The sequence below is a fragment of the Ranitomeya variabilis genome, chromosome 6, assembly GCF_051348905.1.
Source record: "Ranitomeya variabilis isolate aRanVar5 chromosome 6, aRanVar5.hap1, whole genome shotgun sequence".
Taxonomy (NCBI): Eukaryota; Metazoa; Chordata; class Amphibia; order Anura; family Dendrobatidae; genus Ranitomeya; species Ranitomeya variabilis.
In genome coordinates this window covers 247,461,593-247,488,565 of record NC_135237.1, presented here as the reverse complement: position 1 = coordinate 247,488,565, position 26,973 = coordinate 247,461,593, and the positions used below count along the sequence as shown (strand labels likewise).

The window sequence follows — 26,973 nt, the reverse complement described above, 5'->3', positions numbered from 1 at the left end:
CGCGGGGTACTCGGTACCGGGCCTCTCTGTCTCAGTTCTGGGGTTGTCACGGTGGCTAGACCCGGTCCGTGACCCTGCTAAGGGGCGTCCAATGAAAGTTGTAGGTGGTGGTGCGTGGTGCAGGTCGCAATGAATAACGAGGACACAGGGTTGCAGTCTCTTTACCTCTTTACTGAAGGCTTCAGGGTCCGCAATCCAGAGTACTGTTAACAGGGCTGGCTGAGACCTGCCGGTCCGAAGGCACATCCAGAGTTCCCTTTGCTGGTTGAAATCAGTGTCTACCTTCTAGCTCCTGTGTGCTGTAGTACTTCCCTGCTGAGCACCACGGGATAGTCCTCACAACTGTTGTGTATATTTTCTGGTCTTTCTCTCTCTCTCTCCATCCCCAGATGATATGGATGGGACGCACCCGTATGACGGGGTAGGCCTGGAGCTATTTTAAAGGGACCCTAGGGACGCCCCTCTCCCACAGTTTGCCTCCGTTGTCTTCGTTAGGTGTAATGATGAGACAGCCAACCTATGGTTAACTGCCCGGCCGTAGTCCAAAGTAATGCGTGGAGTCTCTTACTTTCTCGGCGTTCCGGCCACCGGCTACGCGCCTCAGAAGGATGTTGCTGATCTTGGGGCACGACTCCTTCTGGTATTATCTCCTTTTTGCTGTATCTCCGTTCCTCACTTCTCCACAATAAACCTCGCTTCTTGTCCTTTCTTAGAAATCTGCCGCTGTAAGGCACAGGCACAACTCCGTAACGATCTTGTCTCTTTCTAGAACTCTGCCAGGATCCCACCCCTGACAGGTCCTCTCTCTAGCTCTTCCCAGCTACGTTCTTTCTGACTTCCTGTCCAATCCCCAGTTTTACCAGAGCGTGAGGAGTGGCCTACTAGATAGAACCACTCCCCCTGGTGGCCGGAGTGTGAGGTGTAGTGTGTGTGTGTGTGATACCTGGTCAGGTGAACTCCTTTAGTGCAATCAGACGTAACATCACTCCCCTTAGTGGCAGAGCGACATTACTGCAACGACCAGGACTCTGGGGCGCTGCACTCCCCCCCCCCCCCCGGTTAAATCCAGTACTCCCGGACTGGGAAACTAAAAACAACAATACATGTTAACAGAAAACACATAAAATTTTTGAAATATCACAAACAATTAAACATAACAGTGCTTCCCTTTATGGGAGGTGAGGACTCTTGAACGTTGCGAAAGTTTTGGTCATGCACAGTTCATGACTCCCCGTTCAGTGGTTGTAACTTTAAAACAGCAGGGACCCCGGGTAAACAAAGGGGTCCCTTTGACAGTTTTGGAGCAATTCACTGTCCACTGCTCCGTTGTCCATTTTTAAACTTGTAACAAAGATATTTATACAAACACAATTAGCAACTTTAGTTAATACCTCCAAGTTTTGTAACAAAGGGGAGTCTGATTCCTGGTGCTACGTGTAGACATCCGTAGTGCGGGGGTTGCTATTGGCCTAGCAGGGCTCGCTATGCTTGCTACCACTGGTGTAGTGCACTGCCTTATAGCTACGCTTCTAGGGAGTCTGGGTAGCACTGGCATGCTGGATCTCTCAGAGCTGCTGCCACCAACAGTGGGTACGGCGGATTCGCCGATAGCAGAGGGAGGCTCCGCCGGTCTGACCGCACATCTCATCACAGCGGGCGCCATATACTGACGTAATCACGCGTGCTGCACTGAGACGTCCGACGCCGAGAGAGAATGATGGAGGAGGAGGGATGTCAGCTGATGCTCCCCCTGTCATCATTACTTTCAACTGAATCAGCATCCAGGATGCCGTTACAGTTGAACCTGCGGGTTACAGGGAGCCAAGTGGCAGTGCTGGTGGGCCCCTGAAAATGTGGGGTCTACAGTGACCTCACCCTCTGCCGCCCATCCCCGGTAGCTACTCTACTGTTGTGCCGCTAGAAAAAAAGATGTCCACAGTCACTAATTATTTCATTATTTCCATTGAGGGCTGAATAGTAAAAGAAATGTTATGCTATGGACATCTGAACCACTTTTTTATGCATAAATGTTTATTTATAAAACCTTGCAACTTTTAATGCGTACGTGCAGTTTTGCATATGTTTAATCCCTTTCATCAGTGGTTAGCACTGTTGCTTTGCTGAACTGGAGTACTGGGTTCAAAACCCACCAAGGACAACATCTGCAAGGAGTTTGTATGTTCTCCCTGTGTTAGCGTGTTTTTTTTTCAGGTTTTCTACCAGATTCCAAAGACATACTGATAGGGAATTTATATTATGAGCCCCAATGGGGACAGTAATGACAATGTCTGTATAGCACTGTTGAAAGCAATGGTGTTGTAAAAGGATAGGTTCACAGGGGCGTATATTCTTTTAACCAAGAGAATCGGGTTAATTATGCTAATCACACTAAATCAAATTTTCTCTATCTTCTCATCTGAGAAAATCAGATCACACTATGATGATACTATGATCAAACTCTAATCAGAGTGTGATTAACATAATAGACCCGATTATCACGGATGAAAGAATATACACTGGTGCGACCCTAGCCTTACCCGCTCCTATCAGTAGTTTAGAGAAATGTTATCCCTGAGAGTGAACTTTTTTCTTACAAGAAAAAGACAAAATAAATTGAGAAATGTTACATTTACCACAAAAACAATTCCTTTAATCTAATTTCTCTGTTTAGTTCAAAAGTGGGTCTCATAAAATGACTAGACACAAGCTTGTCTTTGAGATTTTGTTTCTTGGCTTTTTTGCTATTTTAAATGTTTTTATTGAGTTTTTTTCCTTGTTCAATTTTATTTATACTTTTATAATAAAAGTATAATTTTGGGATGTGCACCATTTTTGTGGGTGTTTCTTCCTTTTCGTTTTCCTTCCAAATATATGTTTATACACCCTTTCCTGTGCAGTCCTTCTACAGTATATGCATTATTTTTTATAGTGCCCACCTAAGCCTCATTGTCTTTTTTTTTTTTTTTTTTTTACAAGATGCCATAGCTGGTCTAACACCTATAAGCCTTTCTATTAATTCCCCATTGTATACCTCACAACTTTTACAGAACAGAAAAAGGGATACATTTTTGGACACACATCAAATAAGGTAAGAAAAGCATAAAAAATAAAAAATGCAACAAAAACGCAATAACCAGAAAAGATTGTTATTGCGTAGTGTAGTATGAACGTCTGCAGAAAACCTGGAGATAAGCAGCAGAAAAAATGCAGCATTTGCGCTACATGTGAAATCAGCCTCTATGTTACATTTTTTTCATGAGTTTAATGGAGAAAAAAAAAATCAACCATGCAATTTTTTTATACCATTTACAGAATCACTGTAGATAGTCTTCTCACGCTACTGTTCGAGTTGTTATGATTGCAGGGTTACTAAATATGTCTTATATGTTTTATTTGCTGATTTGTAATGTTTATTTTGGTTATTTTAACATACATTTGCAATAATGAGATTTTTAATGTTTTACATTTTTTAGCAATTTTACAGGAAGAAAAATTTCTGACTTTTACAGTCATGGCCAAAAGTGTTAATTGTTCAAGAAAATAAAGTATTCTCCCAGAAAATTATTGCAATTACACTTGTTTTGTTATACACGTTTATTTCCTTTGTGTGCATTTGAACAACTAAAAAAAAGAAAACAGAGGGAAAAAAAAGGGAAATTGGACATAATGTCACCCTAAAACTCCAAAATAGTCAGGACAAAATTGTTGGCAATTTTAGCAAGTGGCAGATGGGCAATATGGGCAATATAAAAATCACATCAGAAACCAGATAAAAAGGGAAGAAGTTGAGTCAATCTTTGCTTAGTGTGTCTATGTGTACCACACTAAGCAAGGAGAAGAGAAAGAGAAGAGAATTTTCTGAGGAGTTGAGGAGCTGAGCATTACAGAATGCTGTAGATAAGCCCCTAATGGCGGTGGCCGCAGCTTATATGCGAAAAATGAGGTGGCACAGGTTCCTTGTAAGAAACATTTAGGTGATCCTGGAGAATTTGAATTTCAAAAGTTGTGATCTTGTACATCTGCATTCCTTTCATCATCCCAGAGTGGGGGATCACTGTACCTCAATAGCTCACTATATCCTATGATCTGTTTAGAGTGGCACAACACCAAGGAGGCAACCATCCACTTTTGAACTTAACTTTCAAATCTGCTAAAGTGTTAGACCTTAATTGCAGAACTGAGTGGAGCAGACAGTGGAGACATTTTTATATGAAAGACATAAGCTCTTTATATTTGAGTTTTTATTTTAATATTTTTATTGTGATTTTACAATTACAATTACATTATCTTTACATTTTTAATACATAAACAAAAATGTATTCAATTCCATTTTTTTCATTTCCATGATTATTGTCACCAAACAAGTCTTAAAATTCTTATAGTAAAATACCAATATATTCCCTTGCACTATACATTAATCATGAGTACACAATATTTGTAAAATCCAGGGCTCTTCATTACAACATTTAAAATTCAGGAAAGAATAAATAATCTTAGGTGGCTAGTGCCAGAGGCTGAAGAGTACGATGAACAATGTGAAAAGGCTATGTAAATGAAAAAAAAGCCAAAAAATACATTTTAAGTTTTTCTCGGTAATAGATGGATCATCATCTCTTCTGTGGTATTATACAAAACCATTGTGACCAAAAAACTTTGTATCACTCCAAGAAGTACATATTATAGTGTTTGAGTTACGAAGAATCACTAACATGTTTATATGTTTATAATCCTTTAAGAGATTTGAAAGATTAAAACCTTAAAGCCAACAAGAAGCAAACAACAGATTCTATGGAAATCTGCATTTTTAACATCAGAAAACATAATTTGAAGTGTTATGGTTTGCTATTTATCTCCATTTCGGGAACACGCACTTACATTTCTTTCCATGCTCGGATCACTAAAACAGGAACAGCTCGGGTCATATTAAAGAGCTTTTCTTTACAGTTTTGTATAAAGGGAACTTGTCATGTCCTCAAATGCTGTTACCCTGCAGCTATAGGGTTAATTTGTGGGTTAAAAGCATTAGAGCCTGTACACACATCGCAGATGTCACATTTTTGTTGCTTTTTTCTGTGCAGATTTGTCACAAACCTGAAGGGTTTCCTGATGCCAGCAAAGTGAATGGGAATCATGGAGTCTCGCGCACACGTTACGTATTTTTATCTTGCAGATTTGTAGCAGATTGAAATTTGCAGCATGTCAATTGTTTCTCTCTATAATTTGTAAAGCGCTGCGGAATATGTTGGCGCTATATAAATAAAATTATTATTATTATTATTATTATTTGTTTCGGCGTCTTTTCTGCAGATTTCACCAAAACTAAGTGGGGAAAATCTTCACCAAAAATGTATGAAAAAAATGCACCTGTTTTTCCTTCCCAGACATGCAGAAATGTACAGAAATTTCTGCATCAATTTCCTAATGTGTGCGCATACCCTAACAAGGGTCTCCGGTCGCCTTTTTGAAAGCGCAGCAACCTGGAGAAAAATTAACTTTATTCCTCCCGGGATGCGCTGGCTTTAGTTATAGAAGAGTGGGCGACAGCTGTAAGCACGCCTTTGCACACACGAGTTGTCATAGTGCTGGTGTATGCCGGCAGCTGCAGCTCACTGTACCGAGCGGTGACTTTAGTCGCTCCCTTCACGCAGGGCTGGCGTTTGGCACAGGCAGACCAGGCAGATGCCTGGGGCCCCCACCTAGAAAGGGGGCCCCCTGCCTCTGCAGCCCCTGTATGAAGTGCCCAGAGGGTGTACAGCAGTGAATAATGCTGTGCATTGCTCTGTTGTTCTGGAATGTCTCTCCCAAACCCCCCTTGAGACCCCCTCAGTGCTGTGATTTACTCATGTAGTCCAGAGCTCTGTGCTGTTTGCTGTAGGATCAGGTTTCACAGTCACATACAGCAGGGATCAGCATAGGCTCTGACCAGTCACTAAATCACTGCTGGTAATCTGACAGGGTGACCTGCTGTCACTACTGTCTGGATGACACAAGACAGGGATATTGTCTGCTGAATCAGGGTATTTATTATATAGAAATAAATGAATTCCCACGTGAAATAATAAGGGTAAACTATTCACATATAGTACAGGTGTGCATAGGAATCAGCGTTTTTGGTGCATTTTTTTTTTTGCATCCAAAGCCTGCTCTCTTGGCAGTAAAAACACTGCTTTAAAAACACCCATTTTATAGGGTATGTGCAGAGGATCCGGAAATGGCAGCCCTTTGGATGCAGTGGACATGTGCTGCGTCCAAAGTGCTGCCATCTTTTGAACACAGGTGATTCCGCATGTGTTCATTGATCTGTGCGGAATCACCATGTCCTATACATTGCAGGGGTGAGATTTCTCTTGTGGAGGCCCGTGTCTACGCCATATAAATTGGCATGCTGCAGCCTGGACAGACGCGCCCCATGTCCGTCTCTGCGGGTGAGGTGCGGGTGTCCGTGCACGCATAGCAGAGATGGAATTTCTTGAAATCTCATCCACTATACTGTAACATCTGGCCGCTGCGGGTTGGACGCTGCACAAGTACACAGCAGCCGACCCGCAGCGTTTACTGATTGTGGACACATACCCTTAGAGCTTTTGCTGTTTGTTTTTTACAGTATGCCTCTTGTCTACAGTACATGTTTAATAAAGTTAGTGTTAGTCACAAAAAAAAAAAACGCAGCGAAAAACAACATCGCAACATTTGCAGCATTTTTTAAACTTTTTCATTGCTTTCTACGGGTGAAAAAAATTGCTGAAAGAAGCTACTGGAAAAAATGCTGCATGTGAGCATAGTCTTACTCTGAAACGCTATGTCTATCTGTGGTGTTACATAGGACTGCATGCGATATATACTAAATTATCTGTACTCAGAGAATTATCACTGCTATCTCTGGTGTTAAATAGGACTGCAGGTGACATCTACTACATTATCTGTACTCAGAGATATCACTTTGTTATCTGTGGTGTTACATAGGACTGCAGGTGACATCTACTACATTATCTATTCTCAGAGAGTTAGCACGGTTTTATCTGAAAAGTTAAAAAAAAAAATTAAGAGGGGGTTAGGGCAATTCTTTGTCTTGGGCCCCCAATCTTTTCTGACCCTAGCAACGCCCCTGCGTAGTGGCAGACCCGTTGGCCTATATAAGGCCCCTAAATATGGGGTCCACAGTGCAATGTTATCATTTGGGGCCCCCACTTTAAGTTTTTGCCTAGGGCCCCACTTTGTCTAAAACCGGCCCTGCCTTCACGCCTCTATGACTGAGTCTCGTAGGAGGAATAACATGTATTTTCTCCCAGTAGCTGCACTTTTTGTAAGGTGCTGGACTGCATTAAGCTACAGATTAACCCTGCAGTTTAACATAGTTTAGAACATCACAGGTTCCCATATAATGACATATTTAGATGAGTATTTCTTTTTCTGGGGGCTAAAAACAGGTAAGATCGTGGGGTTGTGGTTGTTAGTTCTTAAGGGGGTTCAGAATCCAGAGAAGTTTGCCTCTTCCATTCCATTTTTCTGTCTTGTTTTTTTGCGGTATGTGTCATATTTTGGCCACCATTTCAGGTATGCATGTAGCGGTATTTATTTCCCATGATTGTTGTTGGTATTGCTGAATGCATTTATTAGTTGACTGGAGATGCTTGGGTTGTTTCTTATATTTGAATTAAATTAAACTGACTTCATTAAAAAATCATATTTAATACACAGTTCAGATATCACAGGCTCCAAAATTATTATATAACATATAAGTATTGTATATACTCGAGTATAAGCCGACCCGAGTATAAGCCGACCCCCCTAATTTTGCCATAAAAAACTGGGAAAACTTAATGACTCGAGTATAAGCCTAGGGTGGGAAATGCAGCAGCTACCGGTAAATGTCAAAAGTAAAAATAGATACCAATAAAAGTAAAATTAATTGAGACATCAGTAGGTTAAGTGTTTTTGAATATCCATATTGAATCAGGAGCCCCATATAATGCTCCATACAGTTCATTATAGCCCCATAAGATGCTCCATATTAAAATATGCTCCATATAATCCTGCATAAAGGTTAATAATGGCCCCATAAGATGCTCCATAGACACATTTGCCCAATATAATGCTGCACAAATGTTGATTATGGCCCCATAAGATGCTCCATAAAGATATTTGCCCCATATAGTGCTGCACAAACGTTATGGCCCCATAAGATGCCCCATACAGACACTTGCCCCATATAGTGCTGCACAAACGTTATGGCCCCATAGATGCTCCATACAGACACTTGCCCCATTTGCTGTTGCTGCGATAAAAAAAAATCACATACTCATACTCACCTCTCATCGCTCAGGCCCCCGGCACTTTCAATATTCACCTGCTCCTCTTTCCGGCGCCGCTCCATCTTCAGCATCTTCTGCACTGACGTTCAGACAGAGAGCGTGCACTAACCACGTCATCGCGCCCTCTGACCTGAGCGTCACTGCAGAAGACTCTGAAGACAGAGCGGCGCCCAGAACGAGGAGCAGGTGAACATCGCGCAGCGCTGCGCTCTCCTCCCTGTTACACTCACCTGCTTCTGGCGCTGTGCAGTCCCTGCTTCCCCAGAGCCGCAGCTTCTCCCTGTACTGAGCGGTCACCGTTACCGCTCATTACAGTAATGAATATGCGGCTCCACCCCTATGGGAGGTGGAGCCGCATATTCATTACTGTAATGAGTGGTACCATGTGACCGCTCAGTATAGGAAGAAGCTTCCGGCGCCGGGCAGCCAGGGACCTGCAGGGACCGTGCTAGGAGCAGGTGAGTATAATTAGACAGCTCCCGCTCCCCCTCCCTTGCCGACCCCTGGGTATGACTCGAGTATAAGCCGAGAGGGGGACTTTCAGCCCCAAAAAGTTGGCTGAAAATATCAGCTTATACTCGAGTATTTACGGTAATTACTAAAGCAGGAATGACAGGACCTGTGAAGTTTTATGGTTCACATTAAATGCTACTAATATGTTCACATTATGAAACAAACATACAATATTAATATTATTTTTTTCTTTTCCAATAAAGTTAAATGTTATTTTGGATCATTTTAAAGTAAAAGCAACAAAGATGTGATTTTTCCCATAAAGTAGCTGCACCATCAGTAACATAAATCGCCTCTCCAGAGTAAACCAGTTTTACATGTCTGTGAAACATGGACAGTGCTGAGTTGGTAACCCCCGGCCCCATTACATGGTCTCCCGACCTGAGCCAGTGGTCTTATAGGAATATATGAGACTGTTATCTCAGGTCAGTCGGGCTTGGCATCGCCATCTGAGCACAGTGCGTGCTTTACAGATGTGTGAATATTACGTGACAATGTATGCTCCAAACAAAATACTACTTTGAACAGATTTTAATATTAGAGCAGATTCTACCATTACTATAAGTAACTTTAGTGAAGCAGTGCAGTATGTTTTATTTCTAGGACAGGTGTCATTAATTTCGTGGCTGACTCCATGTGAAGCTTTGTGTGCTCGTCTGCATTGCGGACAGGAACTGGAGCAGCCTTCACATTGCATGAATTATTCTGGTCTGTAAAATGTACCAGCAAAATTCCTATCATTTGCTGATTTTTCAGACCCCCATAGAAAGCTTTTTACCGGGTTTATAATTTATATTTTATGCGTTCCTGCTTTTTTTTATACATATCTTTTCTATGACAACCATGGTTTTCTGATCTTGTTGATGCCCTCCTTATTTTAATTGAAACTCCCATGCATGTGCATTGATACACTCTCCATCTTTTTGATACATATTTTTTACTATTTACTGTATGTCTATTTCTTCTGATGTCACCTCTCTTTTGCCACATGACTCACTTTTTATCTTGTGTTATCCTTGCTGGACACCTATTATTTCTTGATAGGGTGTGCTCTGCAGGTACCAGTTTGATAAAGACAGGTAGAATGAAAAGGAAGAATATAATCAACAATTAAGCAAGACATATTGGAGCCAATATGAAATTCAGTGTGTGACTAATTTCTAATTCCTTCATAATTTCTTCACATTTTTCTTATCTTACATTTTCCTGTTGAAGAAATATGCAAAAAAAACAAAAAACAAATCTGAAAGCTAAATCTGCATCCTTTTGCAGTCTTTGTTTTGACCTTTACATTATTAATACATCTATATTCCTTCATTGATTAGAGCAATCTTCAGCAGGTGAAATATACCTCAGATCCAACTGTGAGCATAGATGGGTATGAAGAACATGATGCATTCAGAAGGTACATTCCAAAAGTAGTCTGAAAAATAAAAGTGAAATAGATTATACAAGCGTATATATCATACCATTTATAATAATGACCACGGACAAGATAAAGATCCCCAATTCACATCAGGACTACAATATACCAGGTACTTTCTGCTGCATCACTTCTAATGGGGTGTATTTAATTATTTGTACTAAATGTCAAACTGGGCGTCTGTATGTAGGGGAGACAGGGCAGAAACTGAGAACAAGGATGAACTTTCCTCACCATACAATAAGAGAAAAAAAGAATGGATCTGCCTGTGGCAATACATTTTTGTCTCCCTGATCACAGCATTATGGACATGAAATTACTTGTATTAAAAGGTAACTTCAAAGCTCAGAGAGACAGAAGAGTTTGGGAATATAAGCTGATGATGACCTTTGACAATCTCAGTGCAGGAATGAATGTGTCGCATGGATTTATGTCTTTTTACATCAATTAAGAAATTTGCTCCTCAGACCATGTGGGGGCATCATAACATAGAACCAGACCCCAATCAGAGGACAATAAAACATTCACACTCCTTCTCTATGAACTGTTCCAATATTTATGGACATAACTGTTTATCACTCACATAATGGTAATTCTGCTTCACGTCACCTGTCTTATCTATGGCATTTTTCTGTGCTGTGTTGTGCATAAATATGTGATTCTTCAAAATTTCTATTAGTCTATGTCTGATGAAGAGACCTGAGTAGTCTCGAAAGCTTGCAATTTGTTACCATCTTTTCAGTTAGCCATTAAAAGGTGTCAACCACTGAGGACTCTCAATTCTAAATATTTTTCTATATCATACAGAAAGAGCAGCGTATGTAAATTCTATTTGTATTAACATAATTTTATAGAATTTTTAAGAAAAATGTTCATTTTAAATTCAGCTGTACATTGAAGAATTTTTCATGCATAAAACGAGGTGAGATTTAATATCTTAAAATATAAACAGAAAATCAATATAAGCAGTATGGGGGGTATAATAACAATCATAATCTCACAAATAAGATTTATAAAACACAAACCATTTAGTCTATACTTGATCAAATTTGGTTGCATTAACTTTTCGGTCAACCACCAGCAGTGTTATTGTATAGCATAAGGCTATGTGCACATGGTGTGTTTTTGATGCGTTTTTGTGACGTTTCTTCCTAGCAGAAATGGGCCAAAAATGCTATGGAATCCTTATGCAAGTTAACTCAATTACAATCCTGAAGTGTTGTGCACATGATCAGTAAATTTCCTTTGAGTATTTGCCGTGCGTTTTTTTTCTGCAGCATGTCAATTCTTTGTGCGGATTTGTAGCGTTTTCCACACATTAACTTCAATTGAGTCAGTCAAATGCGCAGCAAAAACACAGGTACAAAAATGTTTGCAGATTTGCTGAGTTTCTGTTTGCGTTTTTACCGGCTCGGTGGTTCTTATTGGCGATAATGCTACTGCCAGTAAGACCGTCGGTCAGAGCGCTGTGGTGTCATGCTGTCAGATTTCGATGTGACTCCGAAGCTGTGACCCACGGTAACGCTACCACCGGTAATACTGTCGATCAGAGCACTAAGGGGTCATGCTGTCAGATGTCAGCATGACCCCACAGAGATACTGTGACCCGCGATAAATAGTTTACCCCAGGATAGCACGCATGGGCGGATGAGACTACTCCTCCCATCAGTCTACGTCTGCTGTCACTGATAACAGTGATGACAGGAGCTACTAATGGGAGATGTAGTCTCATCAGTCGGCACCTGTACTAACACTTAAAAAAAAACACAACATGTAAAATAATTACATATATATTCAGATAAAAATAAAAAACACATTATACTAATTTAACACCAAATCCCTCGTCTCCTAGAAAAAATTTAAAATAAAAAGACAACTCACCTGTCCGCAGTAGTCCACATAATCCCGAGTGTCCCACTGCGATCTCACATGTAGAGCAGTCACATCGGTGACTGCTCTCAAAGCCATCTGGATCGTCATGGGACATTATGGATTATCTTCTCTGCGGCCATATGATGACTATTGTGGTTTATTATTTTATTTTTGTTACAGGAGACGTTGCCATCAGTGGATTAGGTTTTTGGTGATTATTGTTTAATTTAGATTCAATAACGGAGTCTGCATCATTATTTCAAATAAAGGACTTTATTTTGGGTGTCTGTGCTTTTATAATTTCACTATGGGGTTAGCAATGTGAGTTTTTCTCACAGTGCTATCAGGAATCTCACTGAGGTCACGGCAGTGCAGCCCGGCAGGGAACGGAGTCTCAGTGATCTGATGTAACCTCAATAATGTCACCACCACTCACTGAGGCTGAGCTCGCAGCAGTTCAGTCACCAGTGGTTCTCAGCCTGGACAGTCACATCTTGGAAAACTTTTTTTATGACAGACAGGTATGGTATACAGTTGTTTTTTTTATTTCAGTTTAATTACAGGAGATCGAGGGCTTTCGTGGAATTAGGGTACTGTAACACAGTGCCATTTTGATCGCTACGACGGTACGATTCGTGACGTTCTAGCGATATCGTTACGATATCGCAGTGTCTGACACGCAGCAGCGATCAGGGATCCTGCTGAGAATCGTACGTCGTAGCAGATCGTTTGGAACTTTCTTTCGTCGCTTGATCACCCGCTGACATCGCTGGATCGTTGTGTGTGACAGCGATCCAGCGATGTGTTCGCTTGTAACCAGGGTAAACATCGGGTAACTAAGCGCAGGGCCACGCTTAGTAACCCGATGTTTACCGTGGTTACCAGCGTAAACGTAAAAAAAACAAACAGTACATACTCACATTCCGGTGTCTGTCCTCCGGCGTCTCAGCTTCTCTGCACTGTGAGCGCCTGCCGGCCGGAAAGCGAGCACAGCGGTGATGTCTGACGTCACCGCTCTGCTTTCCGGCCGCTGTGCTTACACAGTGCAGAGAAGCTGAGACTCCGGGGGACAGACACCGGAATGTGAGTATGTACTGTTTGTTTTTTTTACGTTTACGCTGGTAACCAGGGTAAACATCGGGTTACTAAGCGCGGCCCTGCGCTTAGTATCCCGATGTTTACCCTGGTTACCCGGGGACTTCGGCATCGCTCCAGCGCCGTGATTGCAACGTGTGACCGCAGTCTACGACGCTGGAGCGATAATCATACGATCGCTGCGACGTCACGGATCGTGCCGTCGTAGCGATCAAAATGGCACTGTGTGACAGTACCCTTAGGCGAGGTCTTAAGTATGGTTTAGTTAAGATTATTAAAGGAGTCTGTGTCTTTCTTTCAATTAAAGTACTTTATTCTGGCCGTGTCTCATTTACCATATAACTATAGGATTAGTAATGGATAGGTGTCTTATAGATGCCTCTCCTACACTAAGTTGTGGGCTTGATGTCACCTGACAATACAAAGGTGACATCAATCCCACAAATATTAATACCAGTGGCCTTTGCTACAGGGCAAGTGAGAAGAGCCAGGCAAACCATCAGAATTGGCGCATCTAATAGATGTGCCTTTTCTGGGCAGCTGTGGGCTGCTGTTTTTATGCTGGGGGGCAATATCCATGGCCCCTTACCAGCCCGAGAATAGCAGCCCCACCTGTCTGCTTTAGCAAGGTTGGTTGTCAAAAATGGGGGGGACCCCACACTGTTTTTTTTTAATTATTTATTTAAATAGTTAAAAAAATATGGCGTGGGGACCATTTTATTCTTGATAACAAGCCTTGCTGAAGCTGACAGCTGTCAGTTTTGCCTGGCTGGTTAACAAAAATACAGAGCAACCCATGCCGTGTTTTTTTAAAATGATTTATTTACACCGCAGGAGCAGCTGATGAATACTTCCATCCGCTACACCTGCTCTCACTGCTATTAGCGGCAGCAGGTGTCAGATGATGGGAGCAGTTGTCCCATCAGCTGACACCAGTGACTGGAGGTAAACTTTATACCTCCAATCACAGCTGAGCGCTCATGCTGTCTTTTGACATCGTGGGAACCGTGTCTCTCTGACCAGTGGGGATGATTTCACAGCCAATCAGAAGCGGTGTTTGCCGCTCTGTCTTGCACATTATAGGGCAGCAAACACTGGATGTTTGGGCCCCGATTCAAGTGAATGGGGTCCAGATTCGGGTTCTTTTTGTAACTGTTCAGCCAAACCCACCAGAACCCAAACATCGAGGTGTCCGCCTATCTCTAATCTCATAAGGTAAATATAATATTTACTGATTCTAACAGGGCTCTTACCTACAGTTCAAAGATTGAAAGGGGAGGTCCAACAGGCCAATCAAAAGATAAGAGTAATGGTCTGAGAAAAAGATCTTTAACATATTCTCTATGAGGGAGAAGATGTTTGTTCATAATGTGCTCATGTGTGTGTATAGGCAGAGACCTGTCACTCCAGGGCAACAGGCAAGGGGGAATCTGCAGGTGACTGAGCAGCACATATCAGCAAATATGCAACTTTTTATTTTAGTGCTACTTTTTATAATCTTTACCAACTGGGCATTGCTCACAAGGTAAATATTCAGAGTAGCCTAAGGCTATGTGCACACGTTGCAGAATTGATGCGGAAACTGCAACTCCCTGCCACGGGAAATACGCATGCAGAATTGGCATGCATATTCCCACTAAACACTAGCGTTTTGCAAGCGTAATTAGCGCTGTAACATCGCTTGTAAAACTGATTGACAGGTTGGTCACACTGTCATAGTGTGACAAGTGTGACCAACTTTTTACTATTGATGCTGCCTATGCAGCATCAATAGTAAAAAGACAGAATGTTAAAAATACTAAAAAAAATAAAAAGTTGTGATATTCTCACCTTCTGATGGCCCCCGCAGCCTTCCTGCTCCTTGCGATGCTCCCGGCAGCTGCCGTTTCCAGTAATGTATCACGGCAATGACCCCAGATGATGTAGCGGTCTCGTGAGACTGCTACGTTTTTAGAGGTCATTGTCACAAGGCATTACTGGGAACTTGAGCATCGCGAGTAGCGGGAAGGCTGCGGGGGCCTGCCGGAAGGTGAGAATATCCCTATTTTTTTAATTTTAATTCTTTTTTTTTTTTTTACAAGTATATGGTTCCCAGGGCCTGGAGGGGAGTCTCCTCTCCTCCACCCTGGGTACCAACCGCACATGATCCAGTTACCTACCGCATAGAGCTATGCCCACCATGCGGGAAGTAAGCGGATCGATGCATTCCTATGTGTGCAGAATCGCCGCGATTCTGCACAAAGAATGAACATGCTGTGTTTTTTTCCGGAATGTGATTCCGCCACGGAAAAAACGCTGCATGTGCACAAAAAAATGCGGAATGCATTAAAAATGATGGGATGCTTATGCAAGCATTTTTTTAGCGGAAAACAGCCAAAAAATGCTAAAAATCCTGAATGTGTGCACATAACCTAAAGGTATGGTCCTAGAGAATCCTGTGAGCCACACCCACCTGTTAAAGACTATTACAATTAACACTAAATAAAAAGACCCATAACTCTCCAACTGTATGGTGGATTTATATAAATCCACAAAAAAAGAAAAAAGTCAAAACAGAATATTGAGTGGAGTCCCCTTTAAAAGATTAGTCCTTGTCTTAGGGCAGAGACACACTGCTGTATTTCTTGTGCGATAATCGCATTGCACTGCACACGGACTGGCTGGCACCTCTCCTGACCTGAGCAAGACAGCATGATGGATTGCTATGCAGCTGCCAAGCTCAGGTCAGGAGAGCCAGCAGCCAGTAGGAGGTTTACCATGCAATTCTCGCAGGAGAAATACGGCAGTGTGTCTGCCCTTAGGGCTCATTTCCACTGGCGAGAGACAAATCGGTCTGTAATCTGGACCGAAAAAACGGATGTAACGTATGCGATTGTCATGCGAGTGCAATGCGATTTTTAATCGCATCATCCGTATGACATCAGTATGACATCCGTATTGCTGTCCGATTTTTACGCACCAGTGTCCTTTGAAAAGCCGGCAAATCAGCGCCGTGTACAGTAAAATCACACTGACAGGTTAGAATAGAGTAGATATATGCACATAGAATGTGTGTATATACATATATATATGTCAGTGAGACACCTATATATGTATATTTATATTTAATGCAGCGCTAGATAGCATAAAAGCCGCTAATTCAATTGCCGGCTTTTGCTCTCTCCTTCCCAAACCCGACATGATATGAGACATGGTTTACATACAGTAAACCATCTGGTATCCCCTTTTTTTTTGCATATTCCACACTACTAATGTTAGTAGTGTGTATGTGCAAAATTTGGCCGCTGTAGCTGCTCAAATAAAGGGTTTAATGGTGGAAAAAATTGGCGTGGGCTCCCGCGCAATTTTCTCCGCCAGAGTGGTAAAGCCAGTGACTGAGGGCAGATATTAATAGCCAGGAGAGGGTCCATGGTTATTGGCCCCCCCGTGGCTAAAAACATCTGCCCCCAGCCACCCCAGAAAAGGCACATCTGGAAGATGCGCCTATTCTGGCACTTGGCCACTCTCTTCCCACTCCCATGTAGCGGTGGGATATGGGGTAATGAAGGGTTAATATCACCTTGCTATTGTAAGGTGACATTAAGCCAGATTAATAATGGAGAGGCGTCAATTATGACACCTATCCATTATTAATCCAATTGTCTGAAAGGGTTAAAAAACACACACACACGATTTAAAAGTATTTTAATGAAAGAAACAAACTATTACAATTAACACTAAATAAAAAGACCCATAACTCTCCAACTGTATGGTGGATTTATATAAATCCACAAAAAAAGAAAAAAGTCAAAACAGAATATTGAGTGGAGTCCCCTTTAAAAGATTAGTCCTTGTCTTAGGGCAGAGACACACTGCTGTATTTCTTGTGCGATAATCGCATTGCACTGCACACGGACTGGCTGGCACCTCTCCTGACCTGAGCAAGACTATTTTTATTGCTCTCTCAATCCATCAGCAACACCCTCGCTTGGCAAAACAATAAACACACAATATACATACCCTCTCTGATGAACTGTCAGGTCCCACGAGGTAATCCATCTGAAGGGGTTAACTAATATTACAGGCAGGAGCTGCGATAAACCACTCCCTCATGCCTGTAATCCCCGGGTGCTGAAAGGAAAGCAGAGTGATCTATACTTACATTCAGTCGCGGTGATGCGCCCCTGCTGGATGTTCTCATGAACTGCAGCCTGGGAACTTTTTCCCACGCTCCAGGTCATATGAGGACATCCACCAGGGGGCGCATCACCGCGACTGAAGGAAATGTAGGTCAATGACCTACATTTCCTTCATTCGCCGGGGAATTACAAGCACGGAGCACAGCTGCATTTGCAGGGCTCCTGCTTGTAAATTATTTTAACCCCTTCAGATGGATTACTTCGTGGGACATGACGCGTCAGCAGAAGGTATGTATATTGTGTGTTTATTGTTTTGCCAAGCGAGGGTCTGCAAATGGATTGAGAGAGCAATAAAATATTAAAACAACCGCTGTGTTTATTTCATTAAAATACTTTTAAATCATGTGTGTGTGTGTTTTTTAACCCTTTCAAACAATTGGATTAATAATGGATAGGTGTCATAATTGACGCCTCTCCATTATTAATCTGGCTTAATGTCACCTTACAATAGCAAGGTGGCATTAACCCTTCATTACCCCATATCCCACCGCTACACGGGAGTGGGAAGAGAGTGGCCAAGTGCCAGAATAGGCGCATCTTCCAGATGTGCCTTTTCTGGGGTGGCTGGGGGCAGATGTTTTTAGCCATGGGGGGGCCAATAACCATGGACCCTCTCCTGGCTATTAATATCTGCCCTCAGTCACTGGCTTTACCGCTCTGGCGGAGAAAATTGCGCGGGAGCCCACGCCAATTTTTTCCGCCATTTAACCCTTTATTTGAGCAGCTACAGCGGCCAAGTTTTGCACATACACACTACTAACATTAGTAGTGTGGAATATGCAAAAAAAAAGGGGATACCAGATGGTTTACTGTATGTAAACCATGTCTCATATCATGTCGGGTTTGGGAAGGAGAGAGCAAAAGCCGGCAATTGAATTAGCGGCTTTTATGCTATCTAGCGCTGCATTAAATATAAATATACATATATAGGTGTCTCACTGACATATATATATGTATATATACACATTCTATGTGTATATATCTAGTCTATTCTAACCTGTCAGTGTGATTTTACTGTACACCGCGCTGAATTGCCGGCTTTTTAAAGGACACCGGTGCGTAAAAATCGGACAGAACTCGCATGGTGCGAGGACTGTGCGATTTTTTTCTCACACCCATTGACTTGCATTGGCGAGTCTCGTCCGAGACTCGCAGCAAATCGCAGCATGCTGCGATTTTTTTCTCAGTCCGATTTCGGCCGAGAAAAAAATCGCAAATGAAAAGACAACTATTGAATAACATTGGTCCGAGTGCAATCCGATTTTTTATCGGATTGCACTCGTCCGTTTTCCTTGCCAGTGGAAATGAGCCCTAACTCTCACTTCTGCATCTGGAACATATAATGACACGTGTATGGATACCTGCTGACCAAAGATGTGTAATGGCAGGTATGGTACATCTTTCCCAATTGTAATGTTAATGGCACAGGTGTACAACACCTCCTAAAGGTAATGTCACCTGCCCTGCTCACGTCTTCATGTGAAAGTGAAGTGAGCGAAGCAGGACTAACCCTTGAAGAGTAGAACACAGAATAATAAGTAATACGAGTAATGCAATGACTGTCTTTCACGTTATACTAACTTTTCCTTCTCTGCTGGATGATAGTGTTTGAAGGATCTCTCTCTTCTTTTCACCAGTTGTCTGATTAATACAAATTACTTGGCATCGCGTGCATTTTCCTGAAACCTAAACAGAAACATTATGAGTTAAAAGCAAACTATTTCTAGATTGAACTCTACGATACCACAGTATTTTTTAGCTAATTTCTAAACTCCCTGTAGTATTAACAGAATGTCACTCTATAGCTATGTAGGGAGTTCAAGTTCTGTATGAAAAATATATTGATATGCTATAAACAGTACGAGCTATTAATATTTAATGAGTAGGGGTTCGATTATTAGTATCCACTTCTTTGGCAGAATTAATATGTTGCAGCCCAGCTCTCTTTTTATAATTTACTGAGACAGGGCCATAGTTTTGGTTATTAATTTGCTATGCATGGTACTGACAATATTGCCCTTTCCAACAAGGACTTTCACTGTATTGACCATTCTGTAATCTGGAATCATACTCCAGTGCAAAGTATTGGATGATAAGAAAATGGCATAGTAACAGCTGCAACTGGTGTGGCCATCCATAAAAGGGAGAGGTGCAGGTGAGGTCTATATAAAGTCTCCATTACATTTTTATACAATAAGATACAAATTATGAAATCCTAACTAATGTCAGAAATAGACAAGAGACAACAATAAACATGGCCATCAAAACAGCCACAAATGCAATATAAAATATAACTTATTTTTAGCTATACTGTTCTTGTATTATTCTTTGAATACAGATGTTCAAATTTGCCCTCCTACCGATAGCTAAAGGTACTTGCATTCATTCATCTACAACATTGTTAGTGTGGTGAAGTACTGATATTGACTGGTATTGGCTGGTATTTGTGTCTTCTTTCTAACAACAGAATATTTTAATAGTAACAAACCATGCATGGAGCCTGATGCCACAACCATGTGTTAATACAGTGGTATTAGTGGAGAGAGTGTGTCGGGAGTGGGATTAGATTTTTCACAGAACGGCTCTTAAACTGCAAACCAATCCGGAGAACAGGCAACATATTATGGGAGTGGACACTGTGGAGGCCATGCACCATAAGAGGGACAGTGTCAAAATTTTGCAGGGAGCACAATGAGATGCAATTATTTATTCAGGAGCATAGCATTGAGCAGATGTGTTTATTCAGGGACATTGAAATGAAAATGTTATCTCCAGTCAGAGAAAATGTCACCTATAGGGAACCTAGATGTACATGTTGTGACAGAGTGTCACCTGTTATGATCCTGGTGGCAAGGATCGCAAACTGACCTGCTAAGTAACAGAAATCCTTAGGACAAGCTCTGGGGATGTGGGAGCTATACTGACCGCAACCCAGATTCTATCAATAAACACTATAGGCAGCCGTGGAGCATTACCTAAAATCCTAGATGCCTCGTCACAGCCTGAGAAACTAGCTACCCCTAGAGAGAAAGCAAGCCTCACTTACCTCAGAGAAATCACCCCAAAGTTTTAGACAGCCCCCCACAAATAATAACGGTGAGTTAAGGGGAAAACACAAACGTAGAAATGAAAACAGGTTTTTAGCAAATGAGGCCCGCTAACACTAAATAGACAGAAGACAGCAAGCGATCTGTGCGGTCAGTTCAAAATGCTATCAAAAATAATCCATGCAGAGATTACAAGAACCCCCACACCGACTCACGATGTGAGGGGCGCAACTCTGCACCCCAGAACTTCCAGCAAGCGAAAATATTACATATAAGCAAGCTGGACAGAACTCATCATATACAGAGAAACATTTTCAAGGAAATAATGAGCAAACATAAACTAGCAAGACTTAGCTTCTCTGGAGGAGACAGGTAACAAGGAAAGTCCAGAGAGATCAGAACCAGTACTGAATACAACGACAGCAGGCAAAAAGTGAAAGTCCAGGTGGAGTTAAATAGAGGCCAGACTAGCAGAAAACGAGGCAGCCGGATTCCAGCTACAGACCCGCAGTAAGCACTAAAGGCCACCAGAGGGAGCCCAAGAACAGAACTCACACAATAACACTCATGACCACAGGAGGGAGCCCGAGAACGGAATTCACAACAGTACCCCCCCCCCCTTGAGGAGGGGTCACCGAACCCTCACCAGAGCCCCTAGGCCGATCCGGACGAGCCAGATGAAAGGCACGAACCAAATCAGCCGCATGGACATCAGAGGCGACAACCCAGGAATTATCCTCCTGACCATAGCCCTTCCACTTAACCAAGTACTGAAGCTTCCGTCTCAAAATACGAGAATCCAAGATCTTCTCCACCACATACTCCAATTCTCCCTCAACCAACACCGGAGCAGGAGGATCAACAGAAGGAACCACAGGCACCACATACCTCCGCAATAATGACCTATGGAACACATTATGAATGGCAAACGATGCTTGGAGGTCCAAACGAAATGACACAGGGTTAAGGATTTCTAAAATCTTATAAGGACCGATGAGACGAGGCTTGAACTTAGGAGAGGAAACCTTCATAGGAATGAAACGAGAAGACAGCCATACCAAATCCCCCACATGAAGTCGGGGACCCACACAGCAACGGCGGTTAGCAAAGCGCTGAGCCTTCTCTTGTGACAACGTCAAATTTTCCAAATCTGTTGCAACCTATCCACCACAGAATCCACCCCAGGACAGTCCGAAGGCTCAACCTGACCTGAGGAAAAACGAGGATGAAAACCAGAATTGCAAAAAAAAGGTGAAACCAAAGTAGCAGAACTAGCCCGATTATTGAGGGCGAACTCAGCCAATGGCAAAAAGGACACCCAATCATCCTGATCAGCCGAAACATAACATCTCAGATAAGTTTCCAAGGTCTGATTAGTTCGTTCAGTTTGGCCATTCGTCTGAGGATGGAAGGCCGACGAAAACGACAAATCAATGCCCATCTAAGCACAAAAGGACGGCCAAAAACTGGACACAAACTGGGATCCTCTGTCAGACACAATGTTCTCCGGAATCCCATGCAAACGAACCACATTCTGAAAAAACAGCGGCACCAAATCAGAGGAGGAAGGCAGCTTAGGCAAGGGCACCAAATGGACCATTTTAGAAAAACGATCACAAACCACCCAGATGACAGACATCCTCTGAGAGACTGGAAGATCCGAAATAAAATCCATGGAAATATGCGTCCAAGGCCTCTTTGGGACAGGCAAAGGCAAAAGCAATCCACTGGCACGAGAACAGCAAGGCTTGGCCCTAGCACAAATCCCACAGGACTGCACAAAGGAACGCACATCCCGCGACAAGGACGGCCACCAAAAGGACCTAGCCACCAAATCCCTGGTACCAAAAATTCCAGGGTGACCTGCCAACACCGAAGAATGAACCTCGGAAATAACTCTACTGGTCCATCTATCCGGGACAAACAGTCTCTCCGGTGGACAACGGTCAGGTTTATTGGCCTGAAATTCCTGCAGCACCCGCCGCAAATCAGGGGAGATGGCAGACAGAATCACCCCCTCTCTGAGGATACCAGCCGGTTCAGAAACTCCCGGAGAGTCAGGCACAAAACTCCTAGAAAGGGCATCAGCCTTCACGTTCTTTGAACCCGGAAGGTATGAAACCACGAAATTGAAACGGGAGAAAAACAGCGACCATCGAGCCTGTCTAGGATTTAACCGTTTGGCAGACTCGAGATAAGTCAAATTCTTGTGATCCGTCAAGACCACCACACGATGTTTGGCTCCCTCAAGCCAATGTCGCCACTCCTCAAATGCCCACTTCATTGCCAACAACTCCCGATTACCAACATCATAATTCCGCTCGGCAGGCGAAAACTTTCTTGAAAAGAAAGCACATGGCCTCATCATAGAGCCATCAGAGTTTTTCTGCGACAAGACAGCCCGTGCTCCTATCTCAGAGGCATCAACCTCGACCTGGAAAGGGAGAGAGACATCCGGCTGATGCAAGACAGGAGCCGAAGAGAACCGACGTTTGAGCTCCTGAAAGGCCTCCACGGCCGCAGGAGACCAATTGGTCACATCAGAACCCTTCTTGGTCAAATCCGTCAAAGGCTTAACCACACTAGAGAAATTAGTGATGAAGCGACGGTAAAAATTAGCAAAGCCCAAGAACTTCTGAAGACTCTTCACTGATGTAGGTTGAGTCCAGTCATAAATAGCCTGGACCTTAACTGGATCCATCTCAATAGTGGAAGGAGAAAAAATAAAGCCCAAAAATAGTGTTGAGCGATACCGTCCGATACTTGAAAGTATCGGTATCGGAAAGTATCGGCCGATACCGGCAAAGTATCGGATCCAATCCGATACCGATACCCGATACCAATACAAGTCAATGGGACTCAAGTATCGGACGGTATCCCTGATGGTTCCCAGGGTCTGAAGGAGAGGAAACTCTCCTTCAGGCCCTGGGAACCATATAAATGTGTAAAAGAAAGAATTAAAATAAAAAATATTGCTATACTCACCTGTCCGACGCAGCCGGGACTTCAGCGAGGGAACCGGCAGCGTTGTTTGTTTAAAAATCGCGCTATTACTTGGTTACGTGAATTCCCGGCTTGTGATTGGTCAGGTCGGCCATGTTGCCGGGACGCGGACCAATCACAGCAAGCCGTGACGAAATTACGTCACGGCTTGCTGTGATTGGTCCGCGTCCCGGCAATATGGCCGCCCTGACCAATCACAAGCCGGGACGTCACGGGAGGCTGGACACGCGCTCATTTTAAAATGGGCGCGTGTCCAGCCTCCCGTGACGTCACGGCTTGTGATTGGTTGCGCCGCGATCAACCAATCACAAGCCGGGAGGCTGGACGCGCTCATTTTGAAATGGGCGCGTGTCCAGCCTCCCGGCTTGTGATTGGTTGACCGCGACGCAACCAATCACAAGCCGTGACGTCACGGGAGGCTGGACACGCGCCCTTTTTAAAATGAGCGCGTTTCCAGCCTCCCGTGACGTCACGGCTTGTGATTGGTTAATGGCGGCCATGTTGCCGGGACGCGGACCAATCACAGCAAGCCGTGACGTATTTTCGTCACGGCTTGCTGTGATTGGTCCGCGGCCCGGCAACATGGCCGCCCTGACCAATCACAAGCCGGGACTTCGCGTAACCATGTAAAAGCGGGAATTTTAAACAAACAACGCTGCCGGTTCCTGCGCTGAGGTCCCGGCTGCGTCGGACAGGTGAGTATAGCGATATTTTTTATTTTAATTCTCTATTTTACACATTTTAACATTAATGTTGTTCCGATACCCGATACCCGATACCACAAGAGTATCGGAATCCCGGTATCGGAATTCCGATACAGCAAGTATCGGCCGATACCCGATACTTGCAGCATCGGAATGCTCAACACTACCCAAAAAGGAAACCTTCTGGACTCCGAAGAGACATTTAGAGCCCTTCACAAATAAGGCATTGGCACGCAGGACCTGAAATACCATCCTGACCTGCTTCACATGGGATTCCCAATCGTCAGAAAATACCAAAATATCATCCAGGTACACAATCATAAATCTATCCAGATACTCTCGGAAGATGTCGTGCATGAAGGACTGAAACACGGAAGGTGCATTAGAGAGCCCAAAAGGCATCACCAAGTACTCAAAATGGCCTTCGGGCGTATTAAATGCCGTTTTCCATTCATCGCCCTGTTTTATACGCACTAGATTATACGCTCCTCGAAGATCTATCTTGGTGAACCAACTAGCCCCCTTAATCCGAGCAAACAGATCAGACAGCAATGGCAAATGATACTGAAATTTGACCGTGATGTTATTTAGAAGGCGATAATCTATACAAGGTCTCAGAGAACCATCCTTCTTGGCCACAAAAAAGAACCCCGCACCCAAAGGGGACGAGGACGGGCGAACATGCCCCTTCTCCAGAGACTCCTTTATATAACTCCGCATAGCGGTATGTTCTGGTACAGATAAATTGAAAAGTCGTCCCTTAGGGAACTTACTACCAGGAATCAAATTTATAGCACAATCACAATCCCTATGAGGAGGTAGGGCACTGGATTTGGGCTCATCAAATACATCCTGGTAGTCCAACAGAAATTCAGGGACTTCAGAAGGAGTAGAAGCAGCAATTGACACCAAAGGAGCATCGCCATGAATCCCCTGGCAACCCCAACTTGACACAGACATTGCTTTCCAATCCAGGACTGGATTATGAGCCTGCAGCCATGGCAGACCCAACACGACAACGTCATGCAAATTATGTAACACAAGAAAACGAATCACCTCCTGATGTGCAGGAGTCATGCACATAGTCACTTGAGTCCAGTACTGAGGCTTATTCTTGGCCAATGGCGTAGCATCAATTCCCTTTAGTGGAATAGGAAATTGCAAAGGCTCCAAGATAAAACCACAGCGCCTGGCAAATGACAAATCCATCAAGTTCAGGGCAGCACCTGAATCCACAAAAGCCATAACTGAGTAGGATGACAGGGAGCAAATCAAAGTAACAGACAAAATGAATTTGGGCTGTACAGTACCAATGGTGACAGATTTAGTGAACCTATTTGTGCGCTTAGAACAATCAGAGATAACATGAGTAGAATCACCACAGTAATAGCACAACCCATTCTGACGTCTGTGATTCTGCCGTTCAATTCTGGTCAGAATCCTGTCACATTGCATAGACTCAGGCTTCTGCTCAGAAAATACCGCCAGATGGTGCACAGGTTTGCGCTCCCGCAAACGCCGATCAATCTGAATGGCCAACGACATAGACTCATTGAGACCCGCAGGCGTGGGGAACCCCACCATAACATCCTTAACGGCTTCAGAAAGACCTTTTCTGAAAATTGCTGCCAGGGCACACTCATTCCACTGAGTGAGCACAGACCATTCCCTAAACTTCTGACAGTAAACCTCTGCTTCATACAGACCCTGAGAGAGAGCCAGCAAAACCTTTTCTGCCTGGTCTATTAGATTAGGTTCCTCATAAAGCAATCCAAGCGCCAGAAAAAACGCATCCACATTTAGTAATGCAGGATCTCCTGGCGGCAGAGAGAGAATGCCCAATCTTGAGGGTCACCACGTAACAAAGAAATAATATTTTTAACTTGCTGAACAGGGTCACCAGAGGAACGAGGTCTCAGAGAAAGGAATAATTTACAATTATTTTTGAAATTCAAAAACCTAGATCTATCTCCAGAGAATAACTCAGGAATTGGTATTTTAGGCTCTGACATAGGACTGTGAACTACATAATCCTGGATACCTTGTACCCTTGCAGTGAGATGATCCAGACTAGAGGACAGACTCTGAATGTTCATGTCTGCAGCTGAATTCTGAACCACCCAGAGATTAAGGGGAGGAGAGAGGCTAGCCACACTGCAGAGGAAAAAAAAACAAAAAAAAAAAAAAACCTCAGGATCTCTCTTATCCCTCTTTTGCGATGCATTAACTCTTTTATGGCCTGCTGTACTGTTATGATCCTGGTGGCAAGGATTGCAAACTGACCTGCTAAGTAACAGAAATCCTTAGGACAAGCTCTGGGGATGTGGGAGCTATACTGACCGCAACCCAGATTCTATCAATAAACACTATAGGCAGCCGTGGAGCGTTACCTAAAATCCTAGACGCCTCGTCACAGCCTGAGAAACTAGCTACCCCTAGAGAGAAAGCAAGCCTCACTTGCCTCAGAGAAATCAACCCAAAGTTTTAGACAGCCCCCCACAAATAATAACGGTGAGTTAAGGGGAAAACACAAACGTAGAAATGAAAACAGGTTTTTAGCAAATGAGGCCCGCTAACACTAAATAGTAAGAAGACAGCAAGGGATCTGTGCGGTCAGTACAAAATGCTATCAAAAATAATCCACGCAGAGATTACAAGAACCCCCACACCGACTCACGATGTGAGGGGCGCAACTCTGCACCCCAGAACTTCCAGCAAGCGAAAATATTACATATAAGCAAGCTGGACAGAACTCATCATATACAGAGAAACATTTTCAAGGAAATAATGAGCAAACATAAACTAGCAAGACTTAGCTTCTCTGGA

General features: G+C 43.2%; 1 protein-coding gene across 2 annotated transcripts in view; it reads right to left on the bottom strand.

The window, feature by feature from the left end:
* Positions 1 to 10,009: 10,009 nt before the first annotated feature.
* Positions 10,010 to 26,973, bottom strand: part of MOCOS (molybdenum cofactor sulfurase) — a 423,354-nt gene continuing 406,390 nt past the window's right edge. For both annotated transcript variants that reach the window (XM_077269558.1, XM_077269559.1), the window contains 2 exons: positions 18,975 to 19,079; positions 10,010 to 10,248 (listed from right to left, as the gene is read on the bottom strand). In XM_077269558.1, coding sequence (XP_077125673.1) covers positions 10,159 to 10,248; positions 18,975 to 19,079 — 195 coding nt within the window. In that variant the 3' untranslated portion in view covers positions 10,010 to 10,158. The remainder of the gene's footprint in view (positions 10,249 to 18,974; positions 19,080 to 26,973) is intronic.